We start from the raw sequence: 17858 nt of genomic DNA, 5'->3' as shown, positions 1-17858 counted from the left end.
GCAGGCACTCTTAGTACATTAGGGAAATAAAACTTTGATCATGATCCAAGTTCTAAATAGTTGGGTGTTTTGTTTTGGTTTTTTCCTGTTCTTTTGATTTTGCTTACGGTGTGTTTACTAAAAAGAAAGCAGTATTTGGGTGGTACCTGGGTGGGTCAGTCGAGCGCCCAACTCTTTTAAAAAAAAAATTTTTTTTTAAATGTTGATTTACTTTGGAGAGATAGGGAAGAGCATGAGCAGGGGACGGGCAGAGAGAGAGACACAGAATCCACAGCAGGCTCCAGGCTCTGAGCTGTCAGCACAGGGCCCGACGTGGGGCTCGACGTGGAGCTCGACGTGGGGCTCGAACTCACCAACCGTGAGATCATGACCTGAGCCGAAGCCGGATGCTCAACGGACTGAGCCACCCAGGCGCCCCGGGAGTCCAACTCTTGATTTCGGCTTAGGTCATGATCCCACAGGCATGGGATCAAGCCCCACGTAGGGGAGCCTTTTTGAGATTCTGTCTCTGTCTCTCTTCCTTGCGTGTATGCATTCTCTCTAAAATTAAAAAAAAAAAAAAAAAGGAAAATATTATTTTCATGTTGTAGAGTGCATCAATCTCTTAAGATTTCTAAATTTTTTAGAAAATTTATAAAAGTTATAGAAGCCTCTTCCCGAGTTTCTAAAATTATTCTCCCATGTTTTCTTCTAATGTTTTATAATTTTGCTTTTTATCCTTTTAGACTTTTTTGAAGAAGAAATTCGAGCCACTTGGAATTTATTTTGGCACAAGCGGGTACTTAAAGCTGATCCCCAAAGCAGTTATTGAATAATTTATTTTCTTTTACTGATTTGAGATGCCAGTATTTATTGCATAATGAATTTCCATATGCATATTGATCTGTTCTTAGATTTTTCGTTCTTTTCCTTTGCCCATTTATTCTTTCATCAATGAATAGTTTTTAAAAATTTAGGTTTCATAATGTTTTAATATCTTCACTTAAAAGAAATTTTTTTTTACTATTTTTATTAAAAAAAATTTTTTTTTTTAACGTTTATTTATTTTTGAGACAGAGAGGCAGAGCATGAGCAGGGGAGGGGCAGAGAGAGAGGGAGACACAGAATCTGAGACAGGCTCCAGGCTCCGAGCTGTCAGCACAGAGCCCGACGCGGGACTTGAACTCACAGACCGTGAGATCATGACCTGAGCCGAAGTCGGACGCTTAACCGACTGAGCCACCGAGGTGCTCCAAGAACACTGCTGTTCTGGTTGAAAATATGTCCACAAGTTCTTTGACATTCATCCTTCAAAAGATGGAGACAAATTCTCTTCTTGAATAGAAGCTAGACGGACCGACTTGCTTCTATGGAACAGCAATCAAGTGGAAGGGATAATGAGTGACTTTGGAGACCTCCTTTCTCTGTCTTGGTTTACTTGCTTTGGGGAGTGCCAGGTGCCATGTTTTGAAGACGCTTGGTGGCCCTGTGGTCTCAAATGAGGCACAGAGACTTCTGGCCAACGAGTCAAGCAAATGAGCTTGCAAGTGGACCCTCCTGCACCTCCTGAGTTAAGCCCTCCGATAACCACAGCTGCAGCTATCTTGACTGTAACCTTATGAGAAACCCGAGCCAGAAAGAATGGTGCAGCCACACTGCCCCTGAAATATACGGCGGTAGTTTTTGTTTACTGGAGTAATTGTAAATTGATTCACACACACACACACACACACACAAAAACCCACGAAGTTTAAAAATGAATTGTATCAGAAAGGGACAAGTTGAGTACCACACAGAGAGAGTACTTCAGATCCCTGCACAACTAGGGACAGGAAGCAGCAGAGAAAACTATTTAGCTGGAAACATGGGCTCCTTTTTAAGGAACTGGAGGATACCTCAGAGGATGGAATCAAGAATCCAGTGGATGGAGACAGGAGCCACTGAGTATTCCCAGGACGAATCACGAAGTCCTACTCAAGGAAATCCATTCTGGATTTCAGAATGTCTGTGGTCTAGTGACTGCTGTGTGCCTTCCGTTCCCCTCTCTTCCAAGAGAAATGTCTGTAGAGGCAAGTTTCTTGTGCTTCTCCCATTACTGCATGTGATGTGTGCAGTTGTGGTTGGGGCAGATCATTTTTTTATCTCACAGATTTTCATAGAGAGGAACCACTTAATTAATGCACAACCAAGGAGCCTCACCTGTTCCAGGACCTCACAGCTTCCTGAACCTTAATGTTGTAATGGGATGACAACGTTGCAGGGGTCTGGTGAGGAGGTGGGTGTTTACTGCATGTGGAAAGAATGTGAAACATTGGAGGCCAGAGAGTGGATTTTGGAGGTTTTTATTATTATTATTTTTTTAATGTTTATTTATTTCTGAGACAGAGACAGAGCACGAGTGGGGGAGGGGCAGAGAGAGAGGGAGACACAGAATCGGAGGCAGGCTCCAGGCTCTGAGCTGTCAGCACAGAGCCCGACGCGGGGCTCGAACTCACAAACCGTGAGATCCTGACCTGAGCCGAAGTGGGTCACTCAACCGACTGAGCCACCCAGGCGCCCCTGGATTTTGGAAGTTTTAAAACATGGCCCCCAAATTATTGAACTCTCCCTCAATCAACCTGATTCTACAGCTGCTTCACTAATACAGTACAAAGAGTCCGTGTCAGTTTCTGATCCCAGGTTTTGTGTTAAAGAAAAAAATATTCCGTGGCAATTATTAAAAATGGTAAGGCAGACTTTACTCAGGACCATCGCAATACGTATCAGGGACCAGACCAACGCAATTTTGCGGTGGAGATTAGGGTCAACTCCCAATACAGATGTCTAAGTAGGAATTTACAGCCAAGAAGCAGGTTGGGGGGCGCTGAATGTAAAAGTTACTATGAAAAAATTACTAGGAGGTAAGGCAGGGTGGTTCTGGCAGAACTAAACAGGATTCTTTTGCCGGGGTCATCAGACATCACCTGGAGGATGGCGGAGGCTAAGGAACCTGATCAGACAAGGGAGGTGGAGAGTTCTCGCCAAAACTGAATTTTACAATGAAGTGCACAGGTGGGACTAGGAGAAGGTTTGGGTGGGAGCCTGACTTAAGTGTGTTCAAGCAAAGAATCTCTGTCACTAAGAAACCAGCAATCTCCACTTCCTTTCGAGTCGCTCGCTTTTGGAACCCAACTGCCATGCTGAGAGTAACTCTAGACCACACAGAGAGGCCACTGTGTAGGCATTCCAGCAACCCCAATTGGGGTGCCAGTCGACAGCCAACATCAAGCAATCAAACACCTGAGTGTGGGAGCCCTAGAGGACTTTAGCCCCAGCCATATGAGTACAACAGAGCAGATACCGTGAACGAGAATCATCTAGCTTACTAAGCCCCATGAACCTGCAGAAGCATGAGCGACAACCACAACACGCTTCCCGGCGGCTACCGCGACCGAAGCCGTTTAACTCCGGCTCGCCATTATGCTGTCGGCATTCCGCAACTGGGGGGAAGACTTCCGGAGCCCTTTTCAGGAGTGTTGATTGGCTTACGTTCGTGTCGATCAAGATGTTCTGCCCAACAGGCCTTTCGGCCCCCAGGCACCACGGCACGCTCTCTCCGTCTGTAGTCGGGGCAAACCCAGAGACTACCCGGAAAGACCACGGGGGAGCAAAGAACCTCCAGGAGTGGCGTTTAGCGCGACTTCCTCCGGTGCGGTCCAATGAACTCTTTCTTTTGGAGCCAATTCGGTCCTAGAGACCGCCCAAGAGGAAGAGCATTTTGATTGGGTGTTTAGCCCAGAGACCCACGGGAGCCTCGACCAAGCGCTTGCCATTATTGTCCAGTTCGCCTGTCAATCAGCCCGCTTTCCTGGATGAGCGGAAACTGGCAGCCCTGCTGGCACCGCCTCTTCCGGGGCCGGGGGCGGGGAGGCGGCTGGCCGCAGGGTCTGCGAAGCTGCCGCGTGGGCGGGGCTGCGCCGCAGGGCCTGAACAGTTTCTCGGTGGTGAAGCGCCGGGGGTGCCCCGGAGCGCCGGGCCGTGCGGGGCGGGCCCCGGCGAGGGGCGAACGCGGGGTTGGGGGCGGGGCCGGGGCGGGGCCGGAGGAGGCGGAAGCGGCGAGAGAGCTCGGGCCGCAGCCATATAGGAGCCAGCGTCCGGGCCGGCAGAGCGGCGTCGGCGGGGTTGGCCGGGGCGGCGGGGCGCTAGAGCCTGGGCGGGCGGGCCGAGGGCCGGGGTCGAGGCCGGGGATCGGGTGACTGGCGGGCTGAGCTCCCGCCCCCGCGCAAGGCCGGGGAGTATGCGGCCGGGGGCTCCGGGGCGGGGCGGGCGGCGGCGGCTGCAGCGCTAGCGGCGCAGGGGGTGGGCGGCGGCGGCATGAGGCGCGGGGCCGGCGCCCGCGGGAGGGAGGCGCTGCCGGCGGCCCGGCCGCTCCCGCTGCAGCTGCTCGCCGGGCTCGCCGTGCCCCGCTTGCGGGGTCCCGGACGCTCTCGTCCCGGCCGCCGCCCGGGCCGCCCGTGGTGACCATCCGCCGCGCCGCCCGAGGCTTCACCCGCGCCCTCCCCCAGGGCGCGCCCGCGGAGCTCCGGCCCCATCGCCTGCTCGCGGAGGCCGCGCCGGGCGGCGGCGAGGCCGGAAGATGGCCTGGGTGCTCAAGATGGACGAGGTGATCGAGTCCGGGCTGGTGCACGACTTCGACGCCAGCCTCTCGGGCATCGGGCAGGAGCTGGGCGCCGGCGCCTACAGCATGAGGTACCGGGCGCCCTGGGCTGGGCGGGCGGAAGCCTCGGTCTCCTTGGGGGAAGGCCTGCGCGACCCTGGGCCTCTACCGGGTGCGGCTGCTCCCGGCGGTCCCCGGGCCTCCCGGTCGCGGGGTCCGGGCCCTGCCGCGTGGTCGTCGGGGCCGGGGAGCCCCGCGGGCCTCTGCGCAGGGGGGTGGCAGGGGGGTGGCGGGGGGTGGGAGCGAGCCTGGCTCCGGGAAACTGCTCCTGAGGGCTTCATTTTTGCTGGAAAACTGGCTGGCTGTTAGGATGGCTTGGCTTGGTGGGGGAAGGGGCTTCCTTTCCTGGCAAGTGATTTACAAGCCGCTTGGAGCTGGAATACAGTGTACGAAATAGTAGAACTTGTACTGGGAAAATACTCTTTAAGGTTTCGGTTACCCGTTCCTATTCTGTTCTACATTGTAGTCTTTCCTGGTTGCAAATTTTAATCACGGCTGTTACAACAGTAATTATGTCATAAGCGAAAGTGGACACGGTGGGGGGGAGCGCCTTAGTTCTGTATTTTGATTGCTTCAATGTGAAGTTTTTCGTTTTGGGGACCACCCTCTTAGGCTATTTTCTTTTGAAGAAGTCTTTAAGATGCAGTGATTGCACAACAAACAATAGTTTGTTTAGTCTCTGCTGCCTGTACCAGCAGCCATTCATTTTGTTTAATTTTGAAGGTTGCAACAGATCTGAGCTTAGTCTCTGGCCTTTATCCTGAAGAATGCCGTGCTTCTGTTTTTGTTTTCTTAAATAACTTCTGTCAGTTTGGTAGCTCGCTATTTTTATTTTTAGCAGCTTTGTTGAAATACAGTTGATGCACTATAAATTCACCCGATTAAAGTGTAAAATCCCGTGGCTTGGCAGCTTTTTATGAAGGCTAATTCAGTGAGATTTTCTAAGTAAGTTCTTTAACGTAATGCCCGTGTCTTTGAAGAGCTGTCCAGTCTCCCAGTAGCTTTCATACACCTCCCTGCGGCTCTGGGCGAGGACCGAGGACACAACCGTCCTGAGCAAAGACTTGTGGGTCAGGGCAGGCCGGGGATGGTGGAGACTGCTCCCTGAAGAAATTCAGCTTTTGGGTCTTACACGGGAAACTTTGGGCACTAAAGGACTCTCAGAAAGGAGGAGGTGTTTCTTAGAGCGTGGAAGTGGGTGGGGGAAAGCCTTTCGTCACCAGACTCTGACCCTGATTGGGTGGGTATGTGCTCCTCTCCCTGAACTTGGCACTTCCTCTCGGCACTTGTGCAACTTGAGGGCTCTGGGCGAGGTGGCTTCTTTTCGGGAACAACTGTTTCACTTGAAGAAATTGATCTATTGGAAGTCATAGGGTCATCCCGGACAGGCGTCCTGCAGACCGTGATTCCCCACTTGAAAACGTGGGCCTCAAGCGCCACGCAGCTCCTGGAGGCTAGTTAAGGCACCTGAAGGGAATGTAGCGTTTTCGGCTGAAAAGCTGCTTCTCACTTCTCAGTTACAGGAAAAGGAGAGTTTGCTGCCAAGAACTTTGCTTATTGGGGTTATTTTGAGCTTTTACTTTTTTCCTAGAGTTTTGTTTGTTTTAGTGACTCAGCCAACTAACGAACTTTTATGTATGGTTTATTCTGTGGAAAGGAAAGAAAATCATGCTATAAAACATTTCCCTGACCTTGTTCTTAAAATAATGCCTGACATCTTACAATTACTGGTCTCTTACAATACTTGCCACGGGGAAACTTTCCATTGGATGTTTTTGGTTATTGTTTCACGGTGTACCATTTCATCTAAATTTCCAGGTATCTTTGAAGGCAAATGCCAGGTTTTCAAGGAGCTTGTTTAGTTTAGTTTTGTTCTTTCACATTCAGTTGGGTCCTCAAAACTGAGGAACCGATGAGAGTACTTGCTTGCCTCTTGCAAATTCAAGGCCCTTGATTTGAGATTCAAACTTGGGCAGTTCCAAAATGGACTTGCTGTGGATTAAGTCTGAAGAAAGACGAGGGCTGTCGCAGGCCTCCTGTGATTGCACTGGTCCTTCCCTGGCCTAGACCTGGAGCCCCGAGGAGGCTGGATCTCAGGGGGGCCCGGTGTCTTTTTAATGCACGTGCGCGGGCAGGCAGGCTCTTTTCCTCTGCATCACATGGGAAGTAAGGCCGTTGCTGCCTGGCTTTCCCTTTGATCTGTTCTCCCGTAAGTTCAAGAAGTAAATTTGAGGTGCAAAAATGGACATTATTGGAGAACGGACTTCTTAATAAAATGGAAAGCTGCCTACAGAGTAAACTTTTCTTTCGTGTTCCAGAGTGAAGTGTGCTTACCGTATTTGCTCTTTGGATGGTTTAAGCCATTTTTAAAGACTTTCTGAGAAATGGGTTTCTGTGGATTTGGGGGAAGACGGCTTGTAAAAAAGACGGTTTCTCTCGATGGTCTGACTTAAAAATCTGTTTGCATTAGGGCCCCTGGCTGGCCCAGTCAGTAAAGCGTGCAGCTCTTGATCTCTGGGTCGTGAGTTCAAGCGTCCCGTTGGGCACGGAGCCTGTGTGAAAAATAAAAATAAAAGATAAAAACCTGTGTGCGCTAAACAGCGCAGGCGAACGGTGTTGGGGGACGTTGTGGCAATTTCTCGTATTCCCTTTGCTTCTCCTTTCCACTTGACTTTGGTTCGCGTGTTTTCTCTGCTTCTCTTCCTCCCCCCTCCCCCCTCCCCCCTCCCCGTGTCTGCGGCTGTGCCACGTGTGTGCACGAGGTGTGAGCGGCTGCAGACTCTGTTGGCAGCGAGGCGGCTCCTGAGTGTTTCCGAGAGTCTTTGCGCTCGTTACACCAGGATTCTAGAGACGGACGAGGAGATCCCGGGAACTTCCTAACCAGCCCCTCCCTTTGAAGCGGGTAACCCGGAGCCCGCAGACGTGACGGGGGCGGCGCGCGTCGCCTGCCGGTGGCACTGCCGTTCCAGACCGAGGCCGAGGCTCCCCTCGCCGAAGGACGCAAGTCTGAAGCCCCTCGGAACTTGGAGTCTGGGTCGCTCTGTTTTGCGAAGTGAGGGCCAGACAACCACGTGGCCTCTAGAAAGTGGCTCTTCAAAACTTTCTCGAGGGGGTCTTTGGGGCCACCTGAGTTTGGCTGACGCGAAATGTATAGTTGGAGCAACGTAACTTTCAGGACTTAAGGAACGTGAGCTCTTTAGATGACACGTAACGCATTAAGTCACCACCTCGCCGAGGGGCATTGGTCTTACCTCCGGGTAGACTGAGGAGACCTCGGGCCCGAGGCTTTGACCCCACGGTCCTGGAGGCCCTTAATCCCATCAGCAGAACGGATCCGAGGACACACAGCCCCGCGGTGCCAGCAGCCAAGTTCGTGGAGGCGGAAGGACGCCGGCAGGACGCGAGGGGCGGCGAGCCGAGGGAGAGCGGTGCCCGCCGGGTGTCGGGCTTCTCGTGTCGTTAACCGGGGGCCCGAGTGGCTGCCGCTCGAGGTGGGCGTTTCTCGGAGGCTTCTTCGGTCCGGGGTGTCCCGCCACGGCACCCTGAGCCCCAGGGAGGTTTTAGTAGGGTGGGGCGGGGTGAGAGTCCCGCGAACTTGCACTTGCCCGACTTCGGCAGCCGTCTGGGCCTGTGGGCTCGGAGCCGTCGCTCGCGATTCTGTCTCGGAGCGCCGCCGGGCCCCTCTGGCGGCCTCCCGGCCGGCCGCGACTTCCTCTGGCGGCCTCCAGCCGTCCTTCTAGAACCCAGCCGACCGCCTCCTCTGACACGCTCACAGTTGTTCTCCAGGAAACGACGGCCCGCTTTGTTCGGTTTTGGAGGAAGTTTGCCGGATGCCTAGGTCTGAATAATCGTAGTTTGTTTTTCTTTGTTGTTTTTTTTTATATTTATTTATTTATTTTGAGAGAGGGAGAGGGAGGGGCAGCCTGAGCGGGGAGGGGGGAGGGAGGGAGGGAGAGTCTCGAGCAGGCTCTGTGCTGTCAGCAGGGAGCCCGATGTGGGGCTCCGGCCCCACAACCATGGGCCCCACAACCATGAGATCGCGACCTGAGGTGAAATCAGCAGCCGGAAGCTTAACCCACTGAGACACCCGGGTGCGCCTGTTAGTTTTTCTTTCACGTAAAACTGATACTTTGTGAGAGAAACCGCCGGGGCGGCCTGCAGATCAAGCGGTGGCAAGACAGCTTTCCTCGGGACCACCCCGAGGTGTGCGGCAGAAATGTGTTGTACCCGCCCAAGAGCCGCTGTGGCCTGACATCAGTAACTACTGCGCAGCGGCTACGCCTGCTCTGATCCGGGTCCGGTTCGGTGCCACTGCCCCGGTTCGTGCGAGGGCACCAGCACTTCTGACCGCCGTCGGCCGAGCGCAGGTGTCATCGGAGGGGAAAAGGCCGATCACGCCTCGCTGGGATTCTGAAAATAACCTTGGCCTTCCGAACCCCCTGAAAGAGTCTCCGTTTCCTCGGGATTCCGTGGACCACACCTCTGCCCTCCGCTGGTTCGGCGCGTGCCTAGACTGGAGATGCGGAAAACAGGTTTTCTTCTCAAGGAAGAGCAGACCCGGTATCGGCTCAGAGAAGTCGAGTGGCCTGCCACCGCGTGGCTCAGCGAGCGGCGCGGCTGCGCCCTGACGCTCCGGGGCCGGGGCCGGGCTAGGCTTCCACTCGTTTCCATCGCACCTTTTGGCCGCCTGCCAGTCCATACGAGTAGTGGGACGCGCTCTTTCTGGATAGAAGGAAAATCTGCCAGGAAGGCTATATACGTGTTTCTTCTCCGTCTTGTTGTATTTTGCTTCTCCCCCGCCCCCCCGCCCCGGACCTCGGTGAATTTACTAGTTCTAATAATTTGTAGGCTCTCAGACTTTCTAGTCAGTTTTTCTAGTTATTTTTCATGATCGAGATAAATATGAATAAACGTTTAAAATATGTATATTTTTTATCTTTATATATTTTTTAAACGTTTATTCGTATTTATTTTGATTTTTTTTTTAACGTTGACTTATTTTTGAGAGACAGACAAAGTGCGAGCTGGGAAGGAGCAGAGAGAGGGAGACACAGAATCCGAAGCAGGCTCCAGGCTCCGAGCCGTCAGCACAGAGCCCGACGCGGGGCTCGAACCCCCAAACTGTGACATCGTGACCTGAGCCGGAGTCGGAAGCTTAACCGACTGAGCCAGCCACCCAGGCGCCCCAACAGTATTTGTAAATAGTGGTAGATTTGTTTCTTCCTGTATGGTCTTTACATTTCACATTCTTGCCTTGGTGTGTTGGCCGTGGCTTTGCTGTAGTGTTGTTTAGAACCACTAAAAACTTGATTCTTTGATCTTCTTACTGATTTTAGAGAAGGTTTCCAAAGTTTCATAAATAGATGATCTTTGTTCCTAGATGAGATTGGTCCTCAATTTTATTTTCTTGTACTCCTGTTATTTTTTTAAACATCAAGACCTTTTTTTTTTTTTTTTTAACATCAAGTCTGTATCACTTTCAAGTGAGTTGGATAGCTTTCTCTCTTATGGGCTAAAAGTTGTGTTTATGTATTTAGATATGTAGACTGTATGCCCATCGTGGGGCTTGAACTCACGAAGAATCTCACGCTCTACGGACCGAGTCAGCCAGGTACCCCTAGAAATTTTTTATGAGATGAGACTTAACGGTTTCTTCAAGATTTTGTAAAGCTCACCTGGAATGCAGCCTGGATTTGGTGATTTTAATTTTTTTGCACAAAGTAGATGTTTGGACATGTGATTTAGGCAGTGGACATAGGAATAGTCAGAATTTATGAACGTTAGCCAGTTGTGGTCATTTTACTCTTCATATAAAATTGCTTTAAGTTTTTAGGTTTAAAAAAAAAAGATCTCTGTATTTGTGATTATTCCCTTTTACCTCACAGGAACTCCCTGTCTTTTCCTGCTTTTGTGACCTATTTCAGAGGTTTGTCTGTATCTTTAGTGCCTTGCATGAAACCAAATTTTGGGGAGCACCGTCAGTTGAGCACTTGAGTTTTGATTCGGTTCAGGGTTTGCAGGACTGGTTCTCAGGATCGGGCCCTGCACACACAGCCCGCTTGGGATTCTCTCTCTCTCTCCCTCGCTCTCTGCCCCTCCCCCACCGTCACGCCTGCACCCACGTGCTTTCTCTCCCTCAAAATAAATAAACATTAAAAAAAAGAAACCAGTTTTGGTTTTGTTTTTCTTTTAGGTTGGGTTTTCTGTTTTATTTTTGTGGTTATTGTCTTCCTCAGGTTCTTGCTTGCTCTGGTTATTTTCCAACTTCTTTGGTTGGGTGCTTTCTCCTCCTGGTGTTTGTCTTCTAATAGATACATTGAAGGGTGTATATGTTTATCTGTAACTGTCTCAAGATTTGAAGGCAGCACCTGTGTCGTCATTTAATTCTATTGTTTTCTTTTTCCTTTTCCTATTGTCGTTCTTCATAGATCCTGGATATAGTCTTTGATTATGCATAAATGTCATTAATACTTCACCTCCACGACTTGTCTTCCCGTTGTCTTTTTGGTGGCTTTTGAGCTGACGTTCTTGATTTTGAGATGGTCAAATTGACTAATGTTTTCACTTACAGTTAGTCTTTCTCTACTGTGAGGGTCAAAGATATTTTTACAGTCTTTTCTAACGATCTGTTACTTTATAGACTATGCCTAGGATTACAGTCTATCTGGAATAAATTTGGTTTTGTTTTTGGTATGGTATGAAGTAGGAGGCCAATTGCACTTTTCCCTACTTGAAAAGACTTTTTACTCGAACCTCTTCACAATGCCATTCTGTTCTAAATCGACTGTCCAGAAGTGTGGTGTTCTGTTTACAGATTCTGCATTCTGTCCTTGTGTTCCGGGGGAATACTCAACTAGACCATGCTTTGTCACAGTACTCTTGGATTTGGTTTGTTAATACTTAATTTGTTTGTTTGTTTGTTTGTATCTATATTTATGGCTGAAATGAGCTTTTCATTTTCTTTTTAGTTCCGTTTGTAGCCAGTTTGACTCCAAATTACTTTACACTTATAAAATGAGTTAGGAAGTATTCTCTTTCTGTTCTGTTGAAGAGTTTGTGTAAGAACTGCCTTTGAAAGTCTGATAGAACTTGCCTGTAAAACCATTCCGGGACAGGGATTTTCTTTGGGGGGAAATGTTTTAACCATGATATCAGTGTCTGTAGGATTTTTTTTTAACAGCTATTTATGTCTTGAAGAAAGTTTTTGTTTCTCTTAAGATTTTATTCTCGAACTCCCAACCCCAAGATCAAGAGTCACATGCTCCACCAACTGAGCCGGCCAGGTGTCGTTATGTCTTGAAGAAAGTTTTGATGTTATCTTTTTTTTTTTTTTTTTTTTTTTTCTTTCTTTATTCTTGAGGGAGAGAGACAGAGACAGAATCTGATGCAGGCTTCAGCTCCAGGCTCTGAGCAGTCAGCACAGAGCCTGACACGGGGTTTGAACTCCCGAGCCGAAGTCAGATACTCAACGGACTGAGCCACCCGGGCACCCTGTGATAAATTCTCTTTCTAGGGCATATTCATCTTATCCATGTTTTCCAATATATTGGCACAAAGTTGGTAGTGATATTCTCATCTTTTTAGTTGTTATGTCATTAGTTATAACTTCTTTTTTATTATACTTGTGCCTTTTTGATCTGTCTCTCCTAGACATATGTATAAGTTTTTTAGGGCATATTGGACCAGACCTTTTGTGCCCTTAGTATTTGTTTGTCAGGACTACGAGAAATTCCAGATTTTCAGGTCGCTGCTTTTCTCCTATATTTTGATCGACAGTAAGAGAGAGACAGAGAGAGACAGAGCACAAGTGGGGGAGGGGCAGAGAGAGAATGAGACATAGAATCAGAAGCAGGCTCCAGGCCCTGAGCTGTCAGCACAGACCCTGTCCCCGGGGCTTGAACTCACAAACCGTGAGATCATGACCTGAGCCAAAGTCGGACGTTCAACTGACTGAGCCACCCACGCGCCCCTGCCCCCCCCCCCCCAATTCTTTACCCATCTCCGCTTTCTTACCAGTTCCTAACTTCCTTCCATGCTGCCCTCTGGAATTCTCAGTTTGTCATCAGAAAATCCCCTTAGTGGGGCACCTAGGTGGCTTCGGTTCAGGTCATGATCTCACGGTTCGTGGGTTTGAGCCCTGCATCAGGCTCTGTGGTGACAGCTCAGAGCCTGGAGCCTGCTTCGGATTCTGTGTCTCCTTCTCTCTCTGCCCCTCCTCTGCTTGTGCTCTGTCGCTCCCTCAAAAATGAACATTGAAAAAATTAAAAAAAAAAAAAAAATCCCCTAAGTGGTCAATGTTAATTGGTTGAATTGTGCCCCTCCCCCCCCCCCCCCCCCCCCCCACCAAGGATATATTGGAAGTCCTAGCCCACAGGACCTCAGAATGTGACCTTATTTGGAAATAAGGTCTTCATAGAGGTAATCAAGTAAAAATGATGTAATCAGGGCAGGTGCCGGTGTCCTTATAAAAAGGGAACATTTGGGCACGGAGGAAGACTTAAGTGAAGGCACACTGGTTGCTGCTGACCATGTGACTGGAGTGATGCGTCCACAAGCCAGGGAACACAAAAGATGTCACCAAATCCCAGAAACTGGGAGAGAGGCCCAGAGTAGAGCCCGCTCACAGCCCTCACAGGGCACCAACCACACTGACACCTTTATTGCGGACTTCTGGCCTCCAGAGCCGAGGGACACACGTTTCTGTCTTAAGCCATCCGGTTCTTGGTGCTTTGTTGTGACGGTCCTGGGAAACTAACGTAGTCAACTCTGTCTCTTAATGATGACTTTTCCTCTGAAGCCCTCTCAAGCGGTGGTGGTCTGTTTCCACAGGCCTAGGGAAGGACCCCCTTCCTTTCATTGCCATCTCAAGCTACGCTTCCTGTCTCCTTCCTGGCAAGACCTCCCGACTTTGAATTTCATGTTACCAAATATCAACCAGTCACCCAATTATTGCAGTCATCTTAGTGATTTCTGGGTCATTCCTCATTTCCGCCCCCCCCCACCCCCCGAGAGAGAGAGGAGAGTGCGAGTGAGCAAGGGGCAGAGAGAATCCCACGAGAGGGAGAGAGCGTGGAGCCCAAAGTGGGGCTCGAACCCGGGAACCATGAGATCGTGACCTGAGCCAAAGTTGGACACTTAACCGGCTGAGCCACCCAGGCACCCTGGGTCGTTCCTCATTTTTAAAATTTTAGGTCCTGGTTCACTGTCACTATCTGACACTATTGCTGTTTTAATTTTTGGTGATTCAGAAGACACTTAAATGGGCCTTCTAGTAGCCTGACATTTCTGTTCCTTGTATCTTTCTTACAGTGGTGTTATCTTTAGCTACTCAATCTTATGGTTAGACCTTGACATTTCCAATCGTGCAACCCACATAGAATCTCAAATTCAGAGTTAAGCGTTAACTACCACCTTCTACCCTCTCAGCTCATTCCTTTAGGACCCTCCTCTTGCTCTGTCATTTGGCCCATCTACGGTCGTTGATTCGACTCAGTTCGCCTTCTTGAACACCTTTTTTTCTTCAGCCACTTTTAATTTCCATGTGCAATTGTTGTAATTACTTCTTCCTTGTTAATATTCCGTCTCTCTTGGCCCTCTTGCTTTATTCCCCTCCCACCTTTTTTATTGCAGCAAAACTGTAACCCTGATTAAATGTGACACCTAAGACACCTAAGCAGCTGAATGTGGTCTAGAAAAGCAGTGAATGGGTCTTACTTGAAGTTCACAGCCTCGGCATTCAAGTGCATCCTTTTGCCACAGCTGCGACTGTGCTGCTCCCACGGTGGCCTCATCCTCTGCTCCCCACCCCTAGCACTTGATGATTCCAGGACACTCCAGGACCCCTCCTCATCTCTCCCACCTCTTCTCCCCATTCCCGCTTTCCAGTGATTGATTCCCTTTTTCTTTAAACACAATATCTTTATTTTTATTTAATTTTATTTATTTATCTATTTAGACCCAAGTTAGTTAGCATATAGTGGAATAATGATTTCAGGAAGATTCCAGTGATTCATCCCCCATGTATAACACCCAGTGCTCATCCCAACAAGTGTCTTCCTTAGTGCCCCTTACCCATGTAGCCCACCCCCCACCCCAACCCCTCCAGCAACCCTCAGTTTGTTCTCTGTATTTAAGAGTCTCTTCCATTTTGTCCCCCTCGTTTTTATATTTTTGGTTCCCTTCCCCTATGATCCTCTGTTTTGTGTCTTAAAGTCCTCATATGAGTGAAGTCATATGCTATTTGTCTTTTCTCTAATTTCACTTAGCATAAAACCCTCCAGTTCCATCCACGTAGTTGCAGACGGCAAGATTTCATTCTTTTTGATTGCTGAGTAATACTCCATTGTGTATATATACCACATCTTATCCTGCTTTGGTTATCTGGGCTTCCTGAATCAGTCAATTGGTATATTTCATCAGTTCTGGAATTGCTCAGCCTTTAGGTCAAATACTGTCTCTGTGATATGTTTTCCTCTTCTGGGAATTCAATTCAGTGTGAAATTGTCTCACCTTGTCCTTTGTTTCTTAATGTCTCCTTTGCATTTTCCATAACTTCTTTTTACCTATATATTTCTGTTTGAGCTGCTGTTAAAGCTAAGTTCTTAATTTTATCAATTTTATTTTCCAGTTTTAGAAGTTCTGTTTGTTCCTTTTTATTTTACTGCCCCTTAAAATTTTCTCTTCCTTGCAGATCATTTGGGCTTGTCTTTTATTTACATTTTCTTACATTTATTTTGAGAGAGAGTGTGTGTGAGTGAGCAGGGGAGGGACACAGAGAGAGAGAGAGAGAGAGAGAGAGAATATCTCAAGCAGGTTCGATTTCACAAATGGTGAGATCGTGACCTGAGTGGAAACCAAGAGCCAGTCGCTCAACCAAGTGAGCCACCTAGGTGTCCCTGGGCTTGCCTTTTGTATTTCTTTATACAGAGTAAGCATAATTTTATAGTATAGGTCCAATAATTCCAGCATCTGAATTCTTTGGGGGTATCAGTCTGTGTCCAGTTAGGAAAATAGAAACCATTTAGATGTTTCAAGCAGAGAAAGATGTAGTGAAGTAGTTGCAAAGGTGCTGGAACAGTTTGGGGAGGAGGGCTTGTTACCTGGTTGTGCCTGGGGGTGTGGCTGCCGCGGCCTAGAAATTTCCTGTAGCCACCCTCTGTGCGCCTGCCCGCCTCTGTCTTTTCCTCCTCCCTTTTCACTTCCCACCAGTGCTTCCCTTTGGGATGACTTAGCAAGACTCCAGCTGGCAAGAAGTCTTGTGTGTGTAGTTTCAGACCTCGAACCCCTCTGCAACAGAGGCGGAAAAGAGCTGAATACCAACAGACAGATCTGGAACTGGGTGTATGCCATCTGTTGTTTTTGCTGTTGGTTCTTGCTCCCAGAGTCTTGTTTGTCTTTGTGTGCCTGGTTATTTTTGGGTACTGGCATTTCAAAATTACTTGTAATAATTTGAAGCCTTGAGACTTTTCATTTGCTTGTCTGATCCCTGGGAGCTCTACCTGTCTGGGATGTGGGATTACAAAAACAGTTGACTCCTGGGACTTTCTTTCCTAAGGTTTGGCTTAGTAGACATGAGGATGTTAAATTACCTAGATACCTGTTTTTTTCATTTTAATAATGATTGATTATTAGGGCTGCAGTTGGTTCATTGGTTCAGCAGGTATTTGAGGCTCTAAATGTTGGGGTGAGTCAGTGAAGTGAAACAAATTTGGGAGATGGTTGTATACTTAGGGGTGGTACAAACTTAAGTCCTGTGTACTGTGGGAAGGTGACAAGCTCTGTGGGAAGATAGAACAGGACAAGGGGAGTTGGGAACACGGATGGGCGGACTGCAGTTGGCAGGCTGTCGCTGTGAAGGTGACATTTAAATGAAGCGAACTAGACGGACATCAGCAGAAGAGTAGCTCCAAACCCAGCACCAGTACAGACGCCTTGAAAGAGGCAGGGTGGGAGGCTGGTGTGGGGGCCAGGGGCAGTGAGGACAAGTAGAAGAGGGAAGAAGAGCAGAGCGGGGCCTTGCCGGGACCCTAGTTCAAATGAATTGGGATTTCAATAGCAAAGGATCTTTTTTTTTTTTTTAAGATTTTATTTTTAAGTAATCTCTACACCCAATGTGGGACTCGGACTTACAACCCCGAGATCAAGAGTTGCATGCTGTACTGGCTGAGCCAGCCAGGTGCCCCTTTTTCTCATCCTTAAAATGCTTACGTATATACGACATAAGAATATATATATATATTGAGTATATATGTATATGAGTATATATATGTATATACACTCATCTACCATGGAACAATCAGGATTGTTTTTCATGAAGAGAGTTGCTCTAAGTCTTAAAGCACCGTTTTTCAGCCTCCTGAAAAGTTTTTATATCTGCCGCAAAGTTTTAGATCTGTGCCCCTCGGGTGACCCTCAGGTTGCAGTGTTGAGAAGAACTCTAGAGGATTGAGGACCAGTGCTGACGGTGTGTTTCTCAGTTATACTTAAGTGCTTAGGAGCGTGTTGGCAATTCCCAGGTGCGAAGAGGGCTAGTGGGTAATTAGTCTCTGAATAATCAGTCTGGTGCTTTAATAGAGTCTGTGCAGGGAGGAGCGAACGCAGTGCAGCCTTTCTCTCCCATCTCATTTATTTACACTTTTGGTTTTAAATTGAATTTCATTAAAATGGACTAGCCAAATATCTGAGTATGTTAACAGCTTTTGGGGAGGGGGAAGCAATTCAGACAAGCCCTTGCTAGTGGTGTTGATAAAGTAGTTATTCATTTGGATATTTTGTTATTACTTTACTTTTTTATGGAGGAAGGAACATAGAGACATTATTAAGATACAGGTGTACAGAACAGCGATTTATCTCCAAAGCAAATACCTATAATTCATACATTAATGGTGGGAATGTAAAATGGTGTATCCTCTTTGGAAAGCCCTTTGGTAGTTCCTTAGAAAGTTAAGCAGAGTAACCATAACCTGGCAATTCTCCTAGGTTTACACTAGCAGCAGCAGCCCTGATGCCCCAGAGTGGATAAACAGACTGATCCATCTGTTAGATCCGTCTGATTGAAGGGAGTATCATTCATCCCTAAATGGGAATGCTACAACAGCGGGACCTTGAAAACCTCAAGTAAAAGAAGCCAGTTCAAAAGGCCATGGGATTCTCTTTGCATTAAATGTTGAGAATAGGCAAGTGC

At 48.4% G+C, this 17858-nt stretch overlaps 1 protein-coding gene across 2 annotated transcripts in view; it reads left to right on the top strand.

Moving 5' to 3' along the window:
• The first annotated feature begins 4166 nt into the window (after positions 1 to 4166).
• UBP1 (upstream binding protein 1) overlaps positions 4167 to 17858 on the top strand; it is a 51007-nt gene continuing 37315 nt past the window's right edge. Inside the window, exon 1 of one of the 2 annotated variants that reach the window (XM_019418576.2) lies at positions 4167 to 4707. In XM_019418576.2, coding sequence (XP_019274121.1) covers positions 4595 to 4707 — 113 coding nt within the window. In that variant the 5' untranslated portion in view covers positions 4167 to 4594. The remainder of the gene's footprint in view (positions 4708 to 17858) is intronic. The other variant, XM_019418577.2, reaches the window with a different exon arrangement.

The sequence above is a fragment of the Panthera pardus genome, unplaced genomic scaffold (assembly GCF_024362965.1).
Source record: "Panthera pardus isolate Hobbes unplaced genomic scaffold, ASM2436296v1 HiC_scaffold_16, whole genome shotgun sequence".
In the NCBI taxonomy this organism is placed as follows: domain Eukaryota; kingdom Metazoa; phylum Chordata; class Mammalia; order Carnivora; family Felidae; genus Panthera; species Panthera pardus.
Note: the sequence above shows the minus strand (reverse complement) of the source record. Positions and strands in the feature narration are given on the sequence as shown.